General features: G+C 39.7%; 3 protein-coding genes across 4 annotated transcripts in view; 1 reads left to right on the top strand and 2 right to left on the bottom strand.

Annotated features, from left to right (window-relative positions):
* The window catches only part of LOC114656097 (acyl-coenzyme A thioesterase 1-like), a 44616-nt gene extending 27341 nt beyond the window's left edge, over positions 1 to 17275 (top strand). The window contains exons 2-12 of the mRNA XM_028807515.2: positions 12443 to 12557; positions 12637 to 12837; positions 13221 to 13320; positions 13409 to 13599; positions 13686 to 13849; positions 15059 to 15178; positions 15272 to 15351; positions 15436 to 15529; positions 15785 to 15865; positions 15993 to 16128; positions 16501 to 17275. Coding sequence (XP_028663348.1) covers positions 12455 to 12557; positions 12637 to 12837; positions 13221 to 13320; positions 13409 to 13599; positions 13686 to 13849; positions 15059 to 15178; positions 15272 to 15351; positions 15436 to 15529; positions 15785 to 15865; positions 15993 to 16128; positions 16501 to 16595 — 1365 coding nt within the window. The 5' untranslated portion in view covers positions 12443 to 12454 and the 3' untranslated portion in view covers positions 16596 to 17275. The remainder of the gene's footprint in view (positions 1 to 12442; positions 12558 to 12636; positions 12838 to 13220; positions 13321 to 13408; positions 13600 to 13685; positions 13850 to 15058; positions 15179 to 15271; positions 15352 to 15435; positions 15530 to 15784; positions 15866 to 15992; positions 16129 to 16500) is intronic.
* The window catches only part of LOC127529225 (SCAN domain-containing protein 3-like), a 146749-nt gene that overhangs the window by 82992 nt on the left and 45606 nt on the right, over positions 1 to 18151 (bottom strand). The gene's annotated exons all lie outside the window — the stretch shown is intronic.
* selenoo1 (selenoprotein O1) overlaps positions 1 to 18151 on the bottom strand; it is a 160015-nt gene that overhangs the window by 82056 nt on the left and 59808 nt on the right. The gene's annotated exons all lie outside the window — the stretch shown is intronic.

An 18151-nucleotide genomic window follows, 5' to 3' on the forward strand; every position in this document is an offset into this window, starting at 1 on the left:
TTAAGCAAGTAAAAATAAAATATATATTTCTGTTTTATTTAAACCTTTTAAGTTCGTATGCATAGCCCCATTTGGCTGTTTAATTTTTTTTTTCTTTCTTCAGTAATATTTAATCTCCTTAAAGAAAAAGAACATATCCATTTTACTTTTTTTGTATCTCTTTAGTAATATTTTAGTGTAAAAGATAACCAGTATTTAAACCTTTTATGTTACTTTATACATTTATTTTACACAATGTTGAAAAATTAATAAGAAAGCTACATATTTTGGCAGCTGCTGCTTTCATTTTCAATGAAATGAAAAAAGCTCTCCAAGAGAAAACGTCAATGAAGAAGAAACAGTTTGCACTATCTAAAAATCAGAAACCCTCATTTATAAAAGTTTGCTGCAGATGACTTAGCTGAAAATAAATGAATAGTTCCTATGTGTATAATAAATATTTATCTATTTTACTTATGCCTTTATTCCACCAACTTACAACATCTGAGGTACAATTTGTTACATTACTTTTGTTTTTTGAATCACAGGCAGGTGAAGTGACTTCCTCAGGGTCACACAATGGTGTCATTACCAGGATTTGAACCGACAAGCTCCGGGTTTACTGAAATATTACTGAACAAAGAAAAAAAACGAAAACGGGCAAAAAGGGCTATGCATACAGATGTCCATCCGTCCATTATCCAACCTGCTAAATCCTAAATACAGGAGCCAATAAGTACTGTACATATGTATATTTACAGTATATATATATATATATATATATATATATATATATATATATATATATGTGTGAATGTATGTATGTATATATGTATGTCTATATATATATATATATATATATATATATATGTAGATATGTAAATTTGTGTATGTATATATATGTTTATGTGGATGTGTATATGTGTATATACGTATGTATATGTAGATATGTGTATATGTAGATATGTATATATATATGTATATGTATATATATGTTTATGTGTGTGTGTGTGTGTATATTATATATATAAAAGACAGCAACACTCATAACAATGACAACACAATTACATTGACAATCATGTTACGTTATTTTTAAAATGTTTCCTTTTTTTTTTTTCATAACCTCTTTAACACACTACTTCTCCGCTGCGAAGCGCGGGTATTTTGCTAGTATGTATATATATGTAGATATGTGTATATATGTATATATGTATATGTATATATATGATTACATAACCTCTTTAACACACTACTTCTCCGATGCGAAGCGCGGGTATTTTGCTATATATATATATATATATATATATATATTATATATATATATGTGTATGTGTGTGTATATATATATATATATATATATATATATACAGTGGAACCTCTAGATACGAGTTTAATTCGTTCCAGCACTGAGCTTGTATAGCGAATTTCTCGTATCTAGAACAAACTTCCCCATTGAAAATAATGGGAATCCAGTTAATCCGTTCTGCACCCCAAATATATTAACATAAAAATCAATTTTCCTAACAAATAACACTGATAAATTATATATACTGTAGTCTACCTTTAATAAATAACACTGGTAAATAATATAACTGATTATTAAAAGAATCAAAACAGGTGTCCAAAGTGCAGTAGAGCATTCAATAAATCTTTAAATAAATAATCCTTAAAACAGTTGTGAAGTGGAGGTTTAAAATACACAAGAATAACAATCCTTTAACACGAGGTTAAAACGTCAAAAGGATGCCGTCTTTAAAAAACAGATGACAATCCCCGGTGCTTCTTCTCTGTTAGCGTCTCACCTGCGGCTCTGCAACAGGCGAGACACTCTTAATGCAGCTGACCTTCTCTACACCGTCCTGCTTCAGCTGTTTGGCTCGCCTGTTCAGCTACACGCGAGCCTGCACTCGCTTGCTCGCTCTCCCGCACCGACTTCCTGCCTGCCGCAACCTCCGTTCTCTCTCTTTCTCTCTCTCTCTCTCTCTCTCTCTCTCTCTCTCTCTCTCTCTCTCTCTCTCTCTCTCTGTCTTTTCTTTCACTTCTTCTCCCCCTTAACCGGCTCGCGCTTCTCTATATATGCGGGGAGTACATGGCAGCTGCAGCCCATCAGCCACAGGAACAATCATGGATGTGGGCAGTTTCCCACCTGTGCACTTAAGTGAGAAACGCAGACACCGCAGATCGCGGCTCGCAACTGCTACCACGCCCCATCGCTAAGCCGCGAGCTATACCCACAGCCTGGCTCATGGCTCGTTACGCGAGCCAATGCTCGCATTTAGATCTGAATTTTTCACTCATACTTTCCTCGTATTTTGAATTTCTCGTATACAGAGGTGATCGTATCTCGAGGTTCCACTGTATATATATATATGTGAATGTATGTATGTATGTATATATGTATGTCTTTATTTATATATATATATATGTGTGCATATGTATATATATATATATATGTGTATATATATGTAGATATGTATATATTTATATGTATATATATGTATATATGTATATATATATATGTGGATGTGTAAATTTGTATATGTATATATATTTATATGTGGATGTGTATATGTGTATATGTATATATTTATATGTATATGTAGATATGTGTATATGTAGATATGTATATATATGTATATGTATATATATGTTTACATAACCTCTTTAACACACTACTTCTCTGCTGCGAAGCGCGGGTATTTTGCTAGTATATAATATATGAAACATTAATTGTAAAGCTAATAAGCAGACAAGCAAAAAACAGGTGGAGGTCCACGCGGTCCAGACCTAAGCCCTGCAGAAGAGTTGGCTCTCCAGCAAAATGCCCATCGCCCTATTTCTGAGGGCATTCCAGGGGGAAGGTCCTCCTCAGAACCAGTAGCAGGATGCAGTGGTCACTTCATTTCAAGTAAAGGATGGTCATTGCATATATTTGTCCTCCATGTGTGCCATAGGTATGTTCCATATAGCCCTCTTTTTTGTTGGGTCAGTTGCAGGGAATGTCATGCCCCTTGAACCTGTGTCTGACCAACGAGATATTGACGAAGGTCAAATATTTGATGAAGACACTGTGTCTGATTATTCATCAGGAGGAGAGGTACATTTTCCAAATAATGTTTGATCAAACTCCACTGTGATCAGTCCCAATCACATTTGAAAATCCTGGTAATGAGAATGTTAGGCTGATTGAGATTCTTCATGGAACTGTGGGTGTTTTTGCCTGTGTGTTGCCTACCTGCAATGGCATGAAACGCCTCTTTTATTGTCTGCACATGCAGGTGTCCAGGAAACACTATGAAAACCCGAAGGAAATCTTTCAGCGCCAAACAGACTTTACGAATTGCCTGGCAAACTGCACTTTTAGTTAGATTTTCCGCATCGCCTACAGTATACAGTATAAAAAAGTGCCGCTTGTAAAAAACCTCAAATCAATGCATACTGTCTGTGTGGTTGTGAGAGCCTGACTTCGCCTAGTTTGACTTCGAATATAAGATGCTAATAAATCTTTGAGGTACAATATTCCCCCTTGGCTAAAGCGGTATCTTTCGAAAAGAATTTCATCCAGGAGCAATAAAGGATCTTGCAGATCGTGCAAAACCCTTTCTAAATGAAATTCTCTGCGTATAACTTGCGCACCAATATCAATTGGTCGCTCATTCATGAACGGCGAAGCCCTGACTGGATGACTTCCACGCACTGTCACTGATTACGTGTGTAAACTAATCCTTGTTTACGTAGAACAAACCTGCTCCGAGCAGGTTTGCGGATTAGGATGTGTTGCTATGACAACACTTCCAGCAAGAGTTTCGAAAAACCGACAGATCCAGGATCAGGCCAAATCATCAACAATTACATCCGGCTAAACGACTAATCCACGTACGAAAAATACCCCCCAGCAACGTTCCCTCTAAGGACTTGGGTGTTGTGAGCCAAATTTTTTTTTTGTGAGCCAAAATTTTATCAATTTCAAAACTTGTGACCCACTTTCTCCTTACCGGCTTCGATTTGTTATTTTACCAACATCGGTTGATTGCGCTTTTTATCAACGCTTCTGTAGGCCTTCGTTTTAGTGGCGATGAAGTATGTCATTTACAAAGTATGTTATTTAGAATTACAAAGTAAAATTACTTGAAAATTCAAAAGTTAAGCATTATAAATATTAATACCAATTTATTAAATTACCAATAGATAGTCATAATCCCAAATCAGTAAGTTTCAAGTGAAACAGTGTGGTAACTTAAAATCAAACTTGAAGTCTTGTACATGTATCATGAATGTCTATTTCTGTACATGTCTTACAGTCTTTCTCTTCTTCCCTTTTCTTTTTTCCAAAACTTATAAACACTGTTGATATTTACATCATATCCAGCTGCTGTGTACAGTTTAATTCGCATAAGATTTTCCAGGTGATCACTGTCCAAGCGATTCCTGGTCTTAACTTTAATGGCGTTCATCAAGCTGAACCCCCTTTCACAATCAGCACTGGAAGCTTGAAAAGTTCCACAAACATCAAGCAAAAGATTTAGTCCTTTGAATTGCTCCTGCTCCTGCTGGGTGAATGCTAGTATGTCCTGAAATGTATTCATTAATCCAGCTTTCATTTTCTCTGAAACGATGCATTTGAAATCCGAAAATTCTTTACAAACATCCTTGGCAAAAATCTTCTCATCTTTCTTGAACAAGACAGAGTAACGCTTAGCCAGCTGTGCAAGATTTTCATGACCAAAAGCAAAATCATCCAGATTTCTTTGATTACAGAAATGGTCTTTATCAAATATGCACCAGTCTTTTAATTCATCAGCAGGAAATCTTCTGTCCAAATGATCACAAATTTGCTTAATAAATTTAAGAATGTTATCTGTTTTTACTGGAGATGGGGAAGAAGCAACTAAATCTTTTACAGTGTCACTGAAATGCACGTGTTCCCCCAGATACTGAGACCTCAGTTTCCTGATTTTAGCTTTGGCAAATTGATATGCCTCTACAGTGGTTAAAGCACTTCTCTGGAAAATTTTGCACAGTTCTGCCAGTTCACCAAGTACATCACATAGGATATGTAATGCCACACGATATTCAGGTTTGCTTAATTTATCAATACAATATTTGTGAACTGGATCATTGTCCTCTTCTACTTGTTCTTTGCAATATTCTAACAAAATGTCATAACTCCTATTCAAGGCAAGTACAGCAAAGTGTCTTGAGAGCCATCTAACTTCATTTATAGGTCTAAATGAAACAGCATCACAGTCTGCAGCACTGGCCATTTCCTGAAATTTATTTTTTTTTACACTTGATCTACTGAACAGTGTATATACTGTTCTTATGAGAGTTTCAATTTCCCTCATTAATGGTAACTGTTTCCAAGCATCATCAATTCCTAGGTCTTCTCGGTGAGCTACACAGTGCTGCTCTAGCAAGTGAGGAATTGATTGTCTTAATATAGCAGCAACACCATTATGCTTTCCAAGCATCACAGATGCACCATCAGATGTAAACATGACCATGCGATTTATGTTCAAGTTATTCTCATTATAAAATCTCCTTATTGCCTCAACTATTGCTGTACTGTTACAAGCAGTCAATTTGGTAATTCCAGCAAAAACAGTTTTATGAATTTTATCAGTAGTTTTTCTAAATTTGATGTACATAATCAGCATTTTTGAAACAGAAATATCTGTACTTTCATCCACCATAAGTGTGTGGAAATCAGATTCTCTAATTTCATTTAAAACTTCTGTTTTTACAACATTGTTAATGCATTCAATGAATTCAAAAGCATAATTTTTGCTTCTCCAACATTCAGGAATTTCTGTGTATTTTGCCACATGGTCATGAATTTCTTGCACAGACAGCATGGATGCATTCAACTTAACTGCAAGTAAAACATTGTCAATCAACACCTTTACCGCTTCGGGATTCGATCTGTCACGTTCATTCAATTCTTGTCTAACAATCCTATCTTCAGGCGTTTCTTTTAAAAAATTTTGTATGAATCCACGATTCTGATTTCGAAGTTTCGTGACAGCATCCAGATGAATTTTGTGACTTACGTGACGCTTCAAGTAATCAATTTTCCATTCACCCCATTTCTTTCCTGAACTCCATTCTCCGTCAACTCCTGCTTTAAGACAAAACGTACAAACAACGTCTTCCGTTTCACGATATTTAAAAATTTCTCCGAGTTTCACATTCTTATGTCCGGACCCATTTGGCAGGATGGTTTCAACCGAATAATCTGTTAACCATTCCTTCTTGAAGTTATTGCGGCTTCTCTTTGTCGCATTACATAGCAGTTCATCTTGAGCTTTGCGCTTCGACATTTTCATAAATAATGAAAAGAAATTGTAAAGTTCAAATTTTTATTTTTTACTGCGAATTTGCGAAAACAGTAATTTAACGAACGTTATGAATGCGAACTGGACCGGACCGGAACTTCCGACCTTTCAGTAGACAACATCATGGACTTTAATTGAAATATAGACCAGCTGAATGGTGGGAAAGTGCACCAATCACGCGGTCACCGGTCACATGCCATATTACACCAGCCAAGGCCCAACTTCGCCCAAGGCCAAAGTTTACTTCGTTATTATGCCGATTGAATCATGTAGCCCGAGACTCCCGAGTCACGCAGGCAACAGGATTCCCGCCAGGCCGCAGTCCGCCGGCACGTGATTTTACGAAAATTAACAAATCGGCCGCCACGTGCGCTAGGATTAAAAGTTGTGCGCCAAGGTTAAACAGTTGGTGCGCCAGCGCACGCTAGCGCAGCTTAGAGGGAACGTTGCCCCCCAGATGTCCGTAACAACCCAAGTAATCCACACATACAAAGAAATCAAAATAAACAAGTCCTTAAATTAAGTTATGTGTAGTAAAGTGTAATGACACAAGGAAAAAGTATTGAAAACGCTTACTGAAATTTATTTAATTCTTAGTAGAAAAGGTTTTGTTGGTAATGACAGCTTCAGGATGCCTCCTGTATGGAGAAACTATTGCTCAGGTATGCTTTTTGGCTCATTATTCCACACAAATTGTCTTCAAATCTTGAAGGTTCTGGTTCCCTCTTCTATGAGCTCTGATCTTCAGTTCTTTCCATAGATTTTCAATTGGATTCAAGTCGGGTGATTGACTGGGCCATTCTAGCAGCTTTATTTTCTTTCTCTGAAACCATTTGAGAGTTTCCTTGGCTGTGTGTTTGGGATCATTGTCTTGCTGAAATGTACACCCTAATTTCATCTTCAGCATCCTGGTAAATGGCCGCATATTCTGATCAAGAATGCTTAAAAATATGTTTGTAACCAATGCCATCAGTATGTTTTGCAATAATAAGGTTGCAAAGGTCTTGAAGAGCTCTTTACTTTTACCCATCATGAGATGCTTCTTGTGTGACACCTTGGTAATGAGAAACCTTTGTATAGGCCAGGGGTGGCAAACTCCAGGCCTGGAGTATGGGTATAGGCCATCAATTAGGACTAAATCAGCTGATATTAATTTGCGCTGATGGGGGGCAGGATTACTTTCTAAATACTGACATATTTCTGCTGGTTTCTTGGCTTTCCATGCCTTTTTGCACCTTCTTTTCTTCACGTGGACTTCTGGTTTGAGTGAACGCTGGCGGGACTGGTCGCCGCTGCTCGCCGGTAACTAGACTATTGATTTTGCTATGACTGGTGATTTTGATGGGAATTTTTTGCCATTTTTGCTGATATCTCTGAGTGGCTGCGTATGCTGTGTATGCATTTAGCTTCAGCTTAACCCCCGTTTCGTTTGAAACTTGCCAGTTTGTTCTCTGGATGCCTGAGCTGCCTGTGGCCTCGCCTGCAATGTGGACTGGTAGGATATTTGTCGGGATAATGTTTGTCTGGAGTCTTCTGTCGCTTGTTATCCAACCTGCGACTGGCCTACCCAGCTGCTGAGCTTCTTCGACTGCGTCTGCTCCAGTCTGTGCCTCTGCTGTCGATGCTGTATTTCGACCAGGACGTCATATTTCTCCCTCGTCGGAGATACGTCCATCGTGGGTCCCGCCGGAGACTCCAAATGAACGCCTCGAAAGGAATTAACTCTTTCTGGTCTGATTTTCGGCACCCTCCACATAACACAGATAGGAATGCTGACCACAGCGTGTTGGCCAGCTTAGCTTGGTCGACTAACACCACTATCAAATGCGACCGCAACATTGTCAGCTTTGGTCTACTGAACATCCGCTCACTCACGAGCAAGGGACATCTCATTCAGGATCTCCTCATTGACCGTAAGTTTGACTTTTTCTGTTTAACTGAGACTTGGCATCAACCTCAAGACTTTTCACAACTTAATGAATCCACCCCCCCCCCCCCCCCCCAGGGGGTCTATTTACACTTGTCAACCCCGTGCCTCTGGCCGTGGAGGAGGTGTCGCGATAATTTATCGCGAGAAGTGGAAAGTCCTGCCGTTGCCTGCACCTGCTATTAGCTCTTTTGAATCAACTGTGTGTCAATTGTCTGGGCCAGTTCCTACCATCATTGCAACTGTCTACCGTCCTCATAAATCAAACAACGATTTTTTGAACGATCTTACTACCTTTCTTACCAATTTATCTACAATTACTCCAAATATAATTCTGCTGGGGGATTTTAATATACTGTATATCTGGACAATATCGTTATCCCTCTCACTAGAGACTTTTTATCTTGCCTGGAGAGTTTTGGATACCAGCAGCACACTGATGTTCCTACCCATTGTAAAGGACATATCTTGGACCTGATCTGCTGCTCTGGTGGTGTTCCTCTCGATCTTACAGCAGATGAACTCACTATAACCGATCATTTTCTCCTTTCATTCAATGCCAAACTTACCTTTTCTGTTCCTAACCTCCCACGTCTCATAGCCTTTCATAACATTACGAATATTAACTTGAATTTGCTGTCTTCTAGAATTGATTCCCAAATGGACTTTCATAATTTATCCACTCCCATAGAACTGGTCTCATATTATAACACTTGTCTTAATGGTATTCTTAATTCTCTTGCTCCACTAAAAACCAGATCTGTTTCTTTTTCAGCCCCCTGGTTTACGCCTGAACTTCGGCTTCTGAAAGCTAAGGGCAGGCACCTTGAAAGGTTATATAAAAAAAATCTGGACTCTTTGTCCACAAAGAGATGTATAATAATCATGTACTCTATTACAAGGATTGTATAGCCCAAACCAAATCTAACTATTACACTCAGTTAATTACTTGTAATACAGATAACACCAAGTCTTTGTTTTCATTACTTAATAATGTTACACAACCTCCAGACTCTTTACCATCTCACCTTTACACAACTGCTTTCTGTAATTCTCTTATGTCCTTTTTCAATGAGAAAATCCAAAGGATACATCAGCACCTTGGTCCAGATCCTCTCTGTATTTCTTCTGAACTACACTCGCCTACTCACTCTTTTTCTTCTTTCCAGCTTTCCACTTCCTCTGAAATCTCAGATCTCATCTGCAAATCTAAGTTTTCTACTTATCAGCTGGACCCCCTGCCTACAGTTCTGGTTAAAGCCTGGACTGATATACGAACAGCCACAGTAGCGTATTATATATAAAGATAACTTAATTTATGGACTTATTTGTTTTGATTTCTTTGTATGTGTGGATTACTTGGGTTGTCACTGACATGTGAATAGCTCCAGTATAAATTTATTTACTGAGAAAAACGTTGACGCGTTCAATACTTAGTTTTTCCGCTTTACTACAAAGAACACTCCAAGGAGACTGCCTCCCACCCCCCTTTCCAACTAAATATACCAGTACCAAGGAGCCCTGAACTCAGATGGGGCTGTGCAGTTTGACAGCTTGATTAGTATATTGTGTGTAAAGATTTGGGGCCTCATGTATAAACAGTGCGTACTCACAGAAATGTTGCGTAAGAACGTTTCCACGTTCAAATCGCGATGTATAAAACCTAAACTTGGCGTAAAGCCACGCACATTTCCACAGTAGCTCATACCGTGTCGTACGTAAGTTCTGTGCTTGGTTTTGCAGACTGGCGGCCCCTAGCGTTAAAGCAGTGCTACTGTTCCTGTGTGGTTTCCCTTTCTTTTTCAGATCCACATCCCTGACGCGGCTTTATAAATACACTGAAATTAACCGCATATTGTTTATTAGTTTAAGGCATCTGATTGTAATTAACCTGTAAAAATATAATGGTCCACAGAATGGTCAAACTATTATAAATACAATAGTTGCTATAGCGTTGTTACTCTCACTGCACCTTCTTCTTCTTTCATCTGCTCCCGTTAGGGGTTGCCACGTCGGATCATCTTTTTCCATATTCCTTCACTGCACCACTTGGAGTATTTATATCATTGTATCTGAGTGTGAATCACAGCTGTACAGCAGCTGATCGTAAAGAGAATTATCGATATACAGCATCAAGCACACGCTGCCTCAGCCATTCGCTATTTGAACTGGTCTCATCCGACTAACGCTTCAGAGCCTTTCCTGTTCGGACCTCGCGGTTCACAAACAGCTTAATCCCAAGAACTATACACGCACTCAATCAGTCCATCAAGTGCTCCTTGTAGAACTTTTTGTACTTGCAAGTTTACAGTGAGGTAATTGTATTTATGATACAGTTATAATATTGCACAACCTGAGCCACTTTATAAAGCGCGTATTTACATATGATGATGATATCATTTTTAAGATGAAATGCAGCAAAATATATTTATTAAAATATATGTATATTATACAGATAAAACTTTTACTTTAACTACACGGTGCCGCAGCGCTGGCGAGCTTGAGCTTCGTTCACGGTTTGTTCCTGCCTCGTGCTGTATTCTTGCTATGGCTGGCGCGACACTGGAAGGATAGATGGATAGAATAATTAAACATTACGAATATATTTCAATGTTCCTTAAAAGTTTTGAAGAATCTGTGTTCTAAGCTTACAGATGGCTTAACGTCTCTTACAGAGCTGATTGTGTGGCGATTGGGTATTTGGAGGAAGAAAAGTAAGGACAGGATTTGGGGGTTAGTACGTTTTGAAAAAGACAGTACTTCTGTAATAAAGCATTTCATCGAAGGTTGCGCATGGCGCAGCAAGCATCTTGTGTAAGACATGAACAATCACTGCTTCACCGTGTTCCCATGTTTAATATCATGCTTTAGCTCCTATCATCATGAAAATGATATCACGTATACTTCTCAGTATTTTAATTATTCAGAGAGCTGTAATATTATGAATGTAATGGATTCTGTGTCCTGTCGGAGGAAGACAAAGCCCGGAAGCACATAGTGATTCACGCACATAGAAGATCAAATACAAAACATAGCATTTAACGTACTATTTTAGTTATGATGGGATTTGAGAAACTAGTAAATTAAACGATTTTAAGATGAAGTTTATGATGTTCTACTTTAATGACAAAATAATCTACGTGATTAAAGTGGAAATTTAATGATTAAAGTTGACATTTTGTGCTTTTTTCACATTGTGCCTTTTTTTTTCTTTGTACCCTAATAAGCTTTCATATGACACTCAGACGGTAGGCTACAACTCGCCTTTTCACGGCAACTTTCATATCTGACAATTTTTTTTTATTTTGGGCACTGTGCGACTTTGTGAACTTGAGCTTTCGAGTTTCTCCAACACGCTATGTCACTTGATCAGCTTCCTTTTGTTGTTTATACCACTGTTTAAACCAACAAATAGTAAATTTTTCTTTGCCTCCACTTGGTATTCGCTGAAATTCTTCTGTTTTTCCTCATACTTTTGCAATTGCCTTTTCACAGAACACTGAGCTTAAGGGCTATTTATATTGATTTGCATATTCAAGGAGGCGTAATTCTGGGAGGAGTTGGGGTGGGGCAGCAGGTGCGTGCACGTGCGTTAATTTCCACGCTGACAGGGATTTATGTAGCGGAATAACGTTGAAGTTGGCGAATGCACAGATTTATGCTTCTGGATTTTTTTGTGCGTAAGTACATTTCCGCTTTTGTGCTTACGTCATGTTATAGTGTGAATTCTACGCATGGCGTTATGCATGAGGCCCCTGGTCACCCCAATTATTATTTCATATCAATTTCTAACCTGCTTGAATAGACCAGATTCATGGGGTGCTGGGGCCAATCCTAGCTAGCATAGGGCACAAGGTACGAGCAAACCCTGGCCAGTCTGTCGCAGGGCAAACACTCACATTTGAGCCAATTTAGCTTTACCAGTTCACCTAACTTGCATGTCTGTGGACTGTGGGAGGAAACCCACACAGACACAGGGAGGATCCTGGACCCAAGTCTTGGTCACCTTACTCTGAGGTAGCAGTGTTGCCTTCTAATTCTAATGTAATGAGATAATACAAAAAAAATAGATGATGCATTGAATGCCATCAGTTACAACTGCCAGCTTCAAGAATCTCCTTAGCTGAAGCGTCAGGGATCTTTATGGCTTTGTCTTCTGCAGATTCAGCTGGATGAAGTCAAGTGTTCATATATTTTGCAGATAATCAAAGGAATGGCAGGACGCATGGCTTACAATGCTGCATATTGGCTTAAAACTGTGAAAACTGGCACTTTGCTGGCCAAGAATATGGCTCTTCACGAAAGGACCATGGCAGGTAGAAGACACTCAAAAATACATTTGAACAGATAGATAAAGTTGTTGCAACTGAAGCATCCTGCACGTCTCATTTTTAGACATGGTCAGTCAAAGGAGACATACTCCAAGGGTCTGGGCCAGACCCACTCGTGCCCTGATGGATGAGCCATTCCAGCTGGAGGTGGCCTGTCTTCCTCCACACTGTCCAGTCACGCTGCGTAGCACCTTGTGCAATGAGGGGAATGATCTCTGGGAGGCGTTCTCTCACTATGTGAGTGATGAGAGAGGAAGGGTAAACGGTAAGTGTTTTATGGTCCCTGTTAACGGACAGACCATCCAGCTGAGTGAAATATGTACAGTATGTTTGATTTGGTCAATGAGTGGATTAACAAGAAGATTGTGTCTATAAATTTGGTCAGTCAGAGGAGTTTATAGCAAGATAAGGCTTTGGAGTCCTGCAGTTGTGGTTAGTTGGTGGTTACCCATGCAAAATAAAATATATGTTATTGAGCAGACAGTAAATGATCTGCAATACACTGTGCACACACTGCAGGGTGTGATCTTGGTCTTTATGAAAATCCAGAAAGAACAGGTGAAGAGAGACCCTTGTGGCTTGAGACATTATCATAGAATCAAGTGAGTAGCTTGACATTGTCCACTAACAAGACTTTCTTGTGCCCAGTATCAAAAGATGAATCTTTGGGGGGATCATACGTTGGCTGTGAACCAATGGGTCTGTTGTGGAGTCTGCGTCTAGCTGTTGGAGGGAGGCAGCCTGTTAGGTAAATAAATCGCTGAACACTCAATGGAGTTGTAATGTGTTATTGTGATGTTTTACAGTAAACTTTGCATCTCATTTTTGTTCTCCAGACTACGGAAGAAGAATATTCAGACTCCCTTTGTTGTTGACATTTCCCTGTTTGATGGCCATATTACAGATAACTTTAATACTCAGACTGCCTTAGCTGTGACAACCATGGAGCGATGGTACATGGCACCTGGAGTCCGCTGCATAGAGGTGCGAGAGAATGGTGTGGTAGGCACCCTGTTTATTCCCCCAGGTGATTAAATGAGTGTCTCAGGGTAGATGTTTGGTGCTCACATTGTGCATGCTCAAAATTAACTGGATTTTTTTGTCTGTTCCAAGGGCCTGGTCCTTTCCCTGCTCTTTTGGATGTCTGGGGCCTGGGGGGACTTATGGAACACCGTGCAGCACTTCTGGCTTCTAGAGGCTATGCCTGTTTGGCACTGGCACACATAAATCACCCAGAACTGCAACTTGGCAGCGGCATGGGTATCAGCTACTTTCAGGTGCCAAACTGGGGCTAAAGGGTGTCTAGCTTGGGTTACTAAATGCAAAAGTCTAGTTTGGCGTTTCATATTGAGCAAGAGAACAGAATGGCACCCAGCCTTTCATTACTCTTGTCACTCTGAGCTGCCTGTCGACTGACAGGCCTATGTAATCACATGTTAGTAGAACTGCATGTCGACACTAGGATGCTGTTACTGTTGCACCTGAGACTGTGTCACTGGCAGTGCTGGGGATGTTCTCTAGTGCTCTGCATTCTTCTTCTTCTTGGTCTTCTATGGCTCAGTTACTGGTCTCCCTGAATTATTGTTTCTAGTGTTACCAGTGCTCGCATACGAGTGTGTTGTTGGCCTACACTGTACTGGGTTCTAAGATACTAAGGAGCAGCATGTCTGCACTTGAAAGTGCTATTATTATTATTATTATTATTACTATAATTGTGTATTTAATTAATTCCTTTATTTAAGGTGATATTCAAGATCTTCTGGCTTGCACTGGAAATTAGTTACTGGAACAATGTTTGCATGCACTTGGTTGCTTTTACTGGTAATAGTCCTAGTGTTGAATCGGTACTGAAATTTGGACTTTGGTATCGATACCAGCTTTCAGACCTCAGTACCAGTATCAAAATGGTTCAGAGGCAGATAACAAATTACTCCAAACCCACTTTTTTTAATCCAGCCTCCCTTGTTGCGCTGCACCATCGTGCCAGACTAGCAGTAAAGTCAGGATCGTGTCAGATCATAAGGGAGTTAAGGCAGTTTGATCCCCTGTGAAGTGTCAATTGAGCGTCAATGAAATGGTTGGGTATGAAGTTAAGATTGCGTCAAACCTTGGAGTTTCATAACATTTTGTAAAGTCCAGACGAAGGAAACCAATGGCAAAAATGGCAGACTCTACACTTTGGGCCCCCACTCGCGAACTGGGTTTTTGCCATTGGCTTCCTTCGTCTGTTATGCAGCGTAAGCCATCATTAAACAAAGCTAAATTATTTCTATGTGATTTCTTACCGCCGTATCACTACAGGAGGGGTATCTCCTTTTTATATTATATCCATATAGTTTTGGGTTATGTAACATGCTGCAATTACAAAAGAACTCATTCCAAGGGAGCTAACGCTCTCTGCTGGATACACTGCCCAAACCTAAATGGTACATACTTACTTTTTGAAATCTGGCTTGGTTACACTTTTGCTGGGGTTCTGTTTGCAGGAGTCTTGGAACTTGCTGCAGTCTGTGCCACAAGTCTCAGCTGATAGACTGGGTTTACTAGGATCTTGTTTTGGAGCTGCTATTTTCATTCTGATGGCTTCTGAGTTACCAGATATTTCTGTAAGTGTCTCACAATCTGGAACACTTTGTTCCCATCTTTCCAGTTGTCTTAATGCTTCTCAGCACAGTAGTGATCACTGACTTTCCCTCCAGCCACGGTGTCTTGTTGCCATTAATTCCCTCAGTGGACTCCTCAGCCCTGAAGAAGGAAATTATTTGGAGAAATTACAAAGGTTAGTATGCAATGGATTTTTGCAGTGAATTACTGTTCTATTTTCATGATATCATCTTAGTGACACAACCTATTGTCACTGCAGGCTTCTACCTCAGCCAAAACTGGATGCAAATGGTCATTTCATGATAAAAGATGCCATACTGGCATTTGGAATAGACCTGGAGAGAAGTTTACAGGTATCTCATTAGGGTTTTGAGTGTGGACCAAAGCCAAGTGTCAAACAAGTACATCTGGTTGGAGTGGACAATGTGTAAAAAGCAATTTTGACAGTTTGACCACTTTATTTTCTGCTGGTTAGCAGTAGTCCTTCTCTGCACATAATAAGGAGGCCTCTAAGTAATTAGAGCAAGGTAGAACTGCTACATTTGGCATATGGAAACATTGACTTATGCTTATGAGTAACAAACAACTGCATTTTACGTGTGCTATAGGCAGGTGGAATTCAGTCTCCAGTATTACTCATTGTTGGAGAGGATGATCAGGGCGTTCCAGCTGTAGAAAGTGCCCAGAAGGTAAGTCTATAAGGGTAAGTGATGACATTGGTGGTCACCAGTTGATATCTGCAAAAACAAGGCGTACTTTACAGATTGCTTCTTTCATAAGTACAATGACCTGTTTCATCTGTCCTCCATTTTTCAGCTAGAAGCCCAGATGAGGGCTGTGGGAAAAGGACATCTGGTAACAAAATTTTCATACCCTGAGGCGGGACACTTGATAGAACCTCCCTACCACCCAGTTATGAGATCTTCAGCCTTCAATTTACCAGGTCAAACTGGTGTGTCGTCATCTCCCTTTCGTATCTTTTGTCTGCTCTCCTTCGTTCAGCTTAACTGACTAGTGGTCTGTCTCACTTAATCCCCACTTTTTTGACTGCTGGACTGTTCCACTCAATTCATGCCCTCCACTCGTAGAATATTCTCACTGACTGGTGGCTTGGTCTTTGATATCTCCCATCTTACTGACTACTGGCCTCTAACATTCAGTTCACACCTAACAGACAAACTGCTGGTGTGTGTTCTGCTTTATTTTCACCTACCTAAGTTGCTTATATTTATATTTACCTTATTCCTTTGAATTTTTCCTTGCCCTCATTGTCTGTATCTGTCTGTGTGTCACAGTGTGATTGTGTCCTCTTTTTATTTTGTAGTCACCATGCTTTGGGGTGGTGTTGGAAAATCACACGCAGCTGCCCAGGAGGATTCCTGGAGAAGGATTCTTGAATTTCTTGACAAACACCTTTAGAGGAATGTTCAATATGGATATCAACTCCAAGTCCTGTACAGTAAAGTAGCTACGCAAAACACAGATTACACTTTCAAGAATTCCAGTTCTTATTGGAAAGAAAACCGCCTTAACTTGAACTTGAACAGCAACTCTTCAGGAATAAGTGTTCATTTCTTTTTTGATGCCCAAAGTTATTTAGTGAAACAGAAAAGACCAAGTAGATAAGTTAACATGAATATGGAAGGAGCAAATACCACTATGAAGGGTAACACAAAGTATAGTGCTTTCAAAGAGTTGTGCAGAACAAGAAAGATGAGTGAAGATAAGTAAAACCCAGAAGACAAGACCAATCCAAACAACAGCAGCACTTTAGATGAGGTACTACCTATAAGGTGTCTGTTACTAACATACTGATGTGTGACATAACTTTGACAAAAACTGCTTTTGGTCTTAATAACCCAAAGCATTAGTAAAGTGGTTATTCATCTCTCTGCTGTGTGACATGTTAAAACCTTGTGATATGCTGGTTAAATTACTTTTGAACATCAGTGCTTCATTTGGACTTATTAAGCATCAGCTATGGATTCACAAGCCTTACACTGAAGTATGCAATATTAAGTGAGAGATTATAACCCTGAATGAATAGAGGGCAAGAAGATTAAAAAGAAAGAAAACTGATTTGTCTGTCTTACTCACAGTGAGACATGCAAGTGTACTGCTGTTGGTATAATGGAGTCCCAGTAGTGTTTTTTGACACACTTCTCCTGAATAAATTGTTGGTTGAAACTCCTCAGTGTTGGTGTGTGATTGAGAGGATGTGCAGCGTTGTACATAATGGTACTCGGTTTTGCTTTATGTTTCTGGAGGTCCAGAGAGTGCCTATAACTGAGCTTGCACTTTTAATGAGAGTGTTGATTAGGTGGGCCGCACTTGAAGTGATGTTACCAGCCCAGCATACCACAACATAAAAAATTGTACTGGCCTTCACAGAGTTGTAGAAGATAATGAAGGATGCGACTTCCCACATTAAAGAACACAGTCTCCTAAGGAAAAAGGTTGCTCTACCCTTACTTATATATTTCTTCTGTGTTCCAAGACCAGTCCTATCTGCCATTAATGTAGAACCCCCTCTACATCCACTCCCTAAATAGTGACTGGACATGGAGGCTCTTTGCTGTGGTGAAAGTCAACAATCTGTTCCTTGGTTATGTTGATGTTAAGATGTAGAATATTTTCTGCACCAAGAAACAAAGTTTCTGCACCTGACTTTTACTTTGCCTCATCCCCCTTGTAAATACATCCCATAAGTGCAGAGTCATCTGGGAATGTCTGCAAGTGACATGACTAAGTATTGTATTTACAGTCTCGGGTGTAGAGACAACTTGGGCAAAGCAGTTGACAAATTAGGACGTGATGTTTAGTGCTAAAATGCTTTCTATGGCGCCTGTGTAAAGGTTTCTAGGAGTGCTGAGGAGTCCCTTCATTTTTCCAGTTGCCTCGGGCGCTACAAATGCTCTGTCTTTTTCACCAAAGCTTGGATATGCCGAGTCCATGTCAGGTCCTCCGACATCCAA

Source organism: Erpetoichthys calabaricus, chromosome 1 (assembly GCF_900747795.2).
Source record: "Erpetoichthys calabaricus chromosome 1, fErpCal1.3, whole genome shotgun sequence".
Taxonomy (NCBI): domain Eukaryota; kingdom Metazoa; phylum Chordata; class Cladistia; order Polypteriformes; family Polypteridae; genus Erpetoichthys; species Erpetoichthys calabaricus.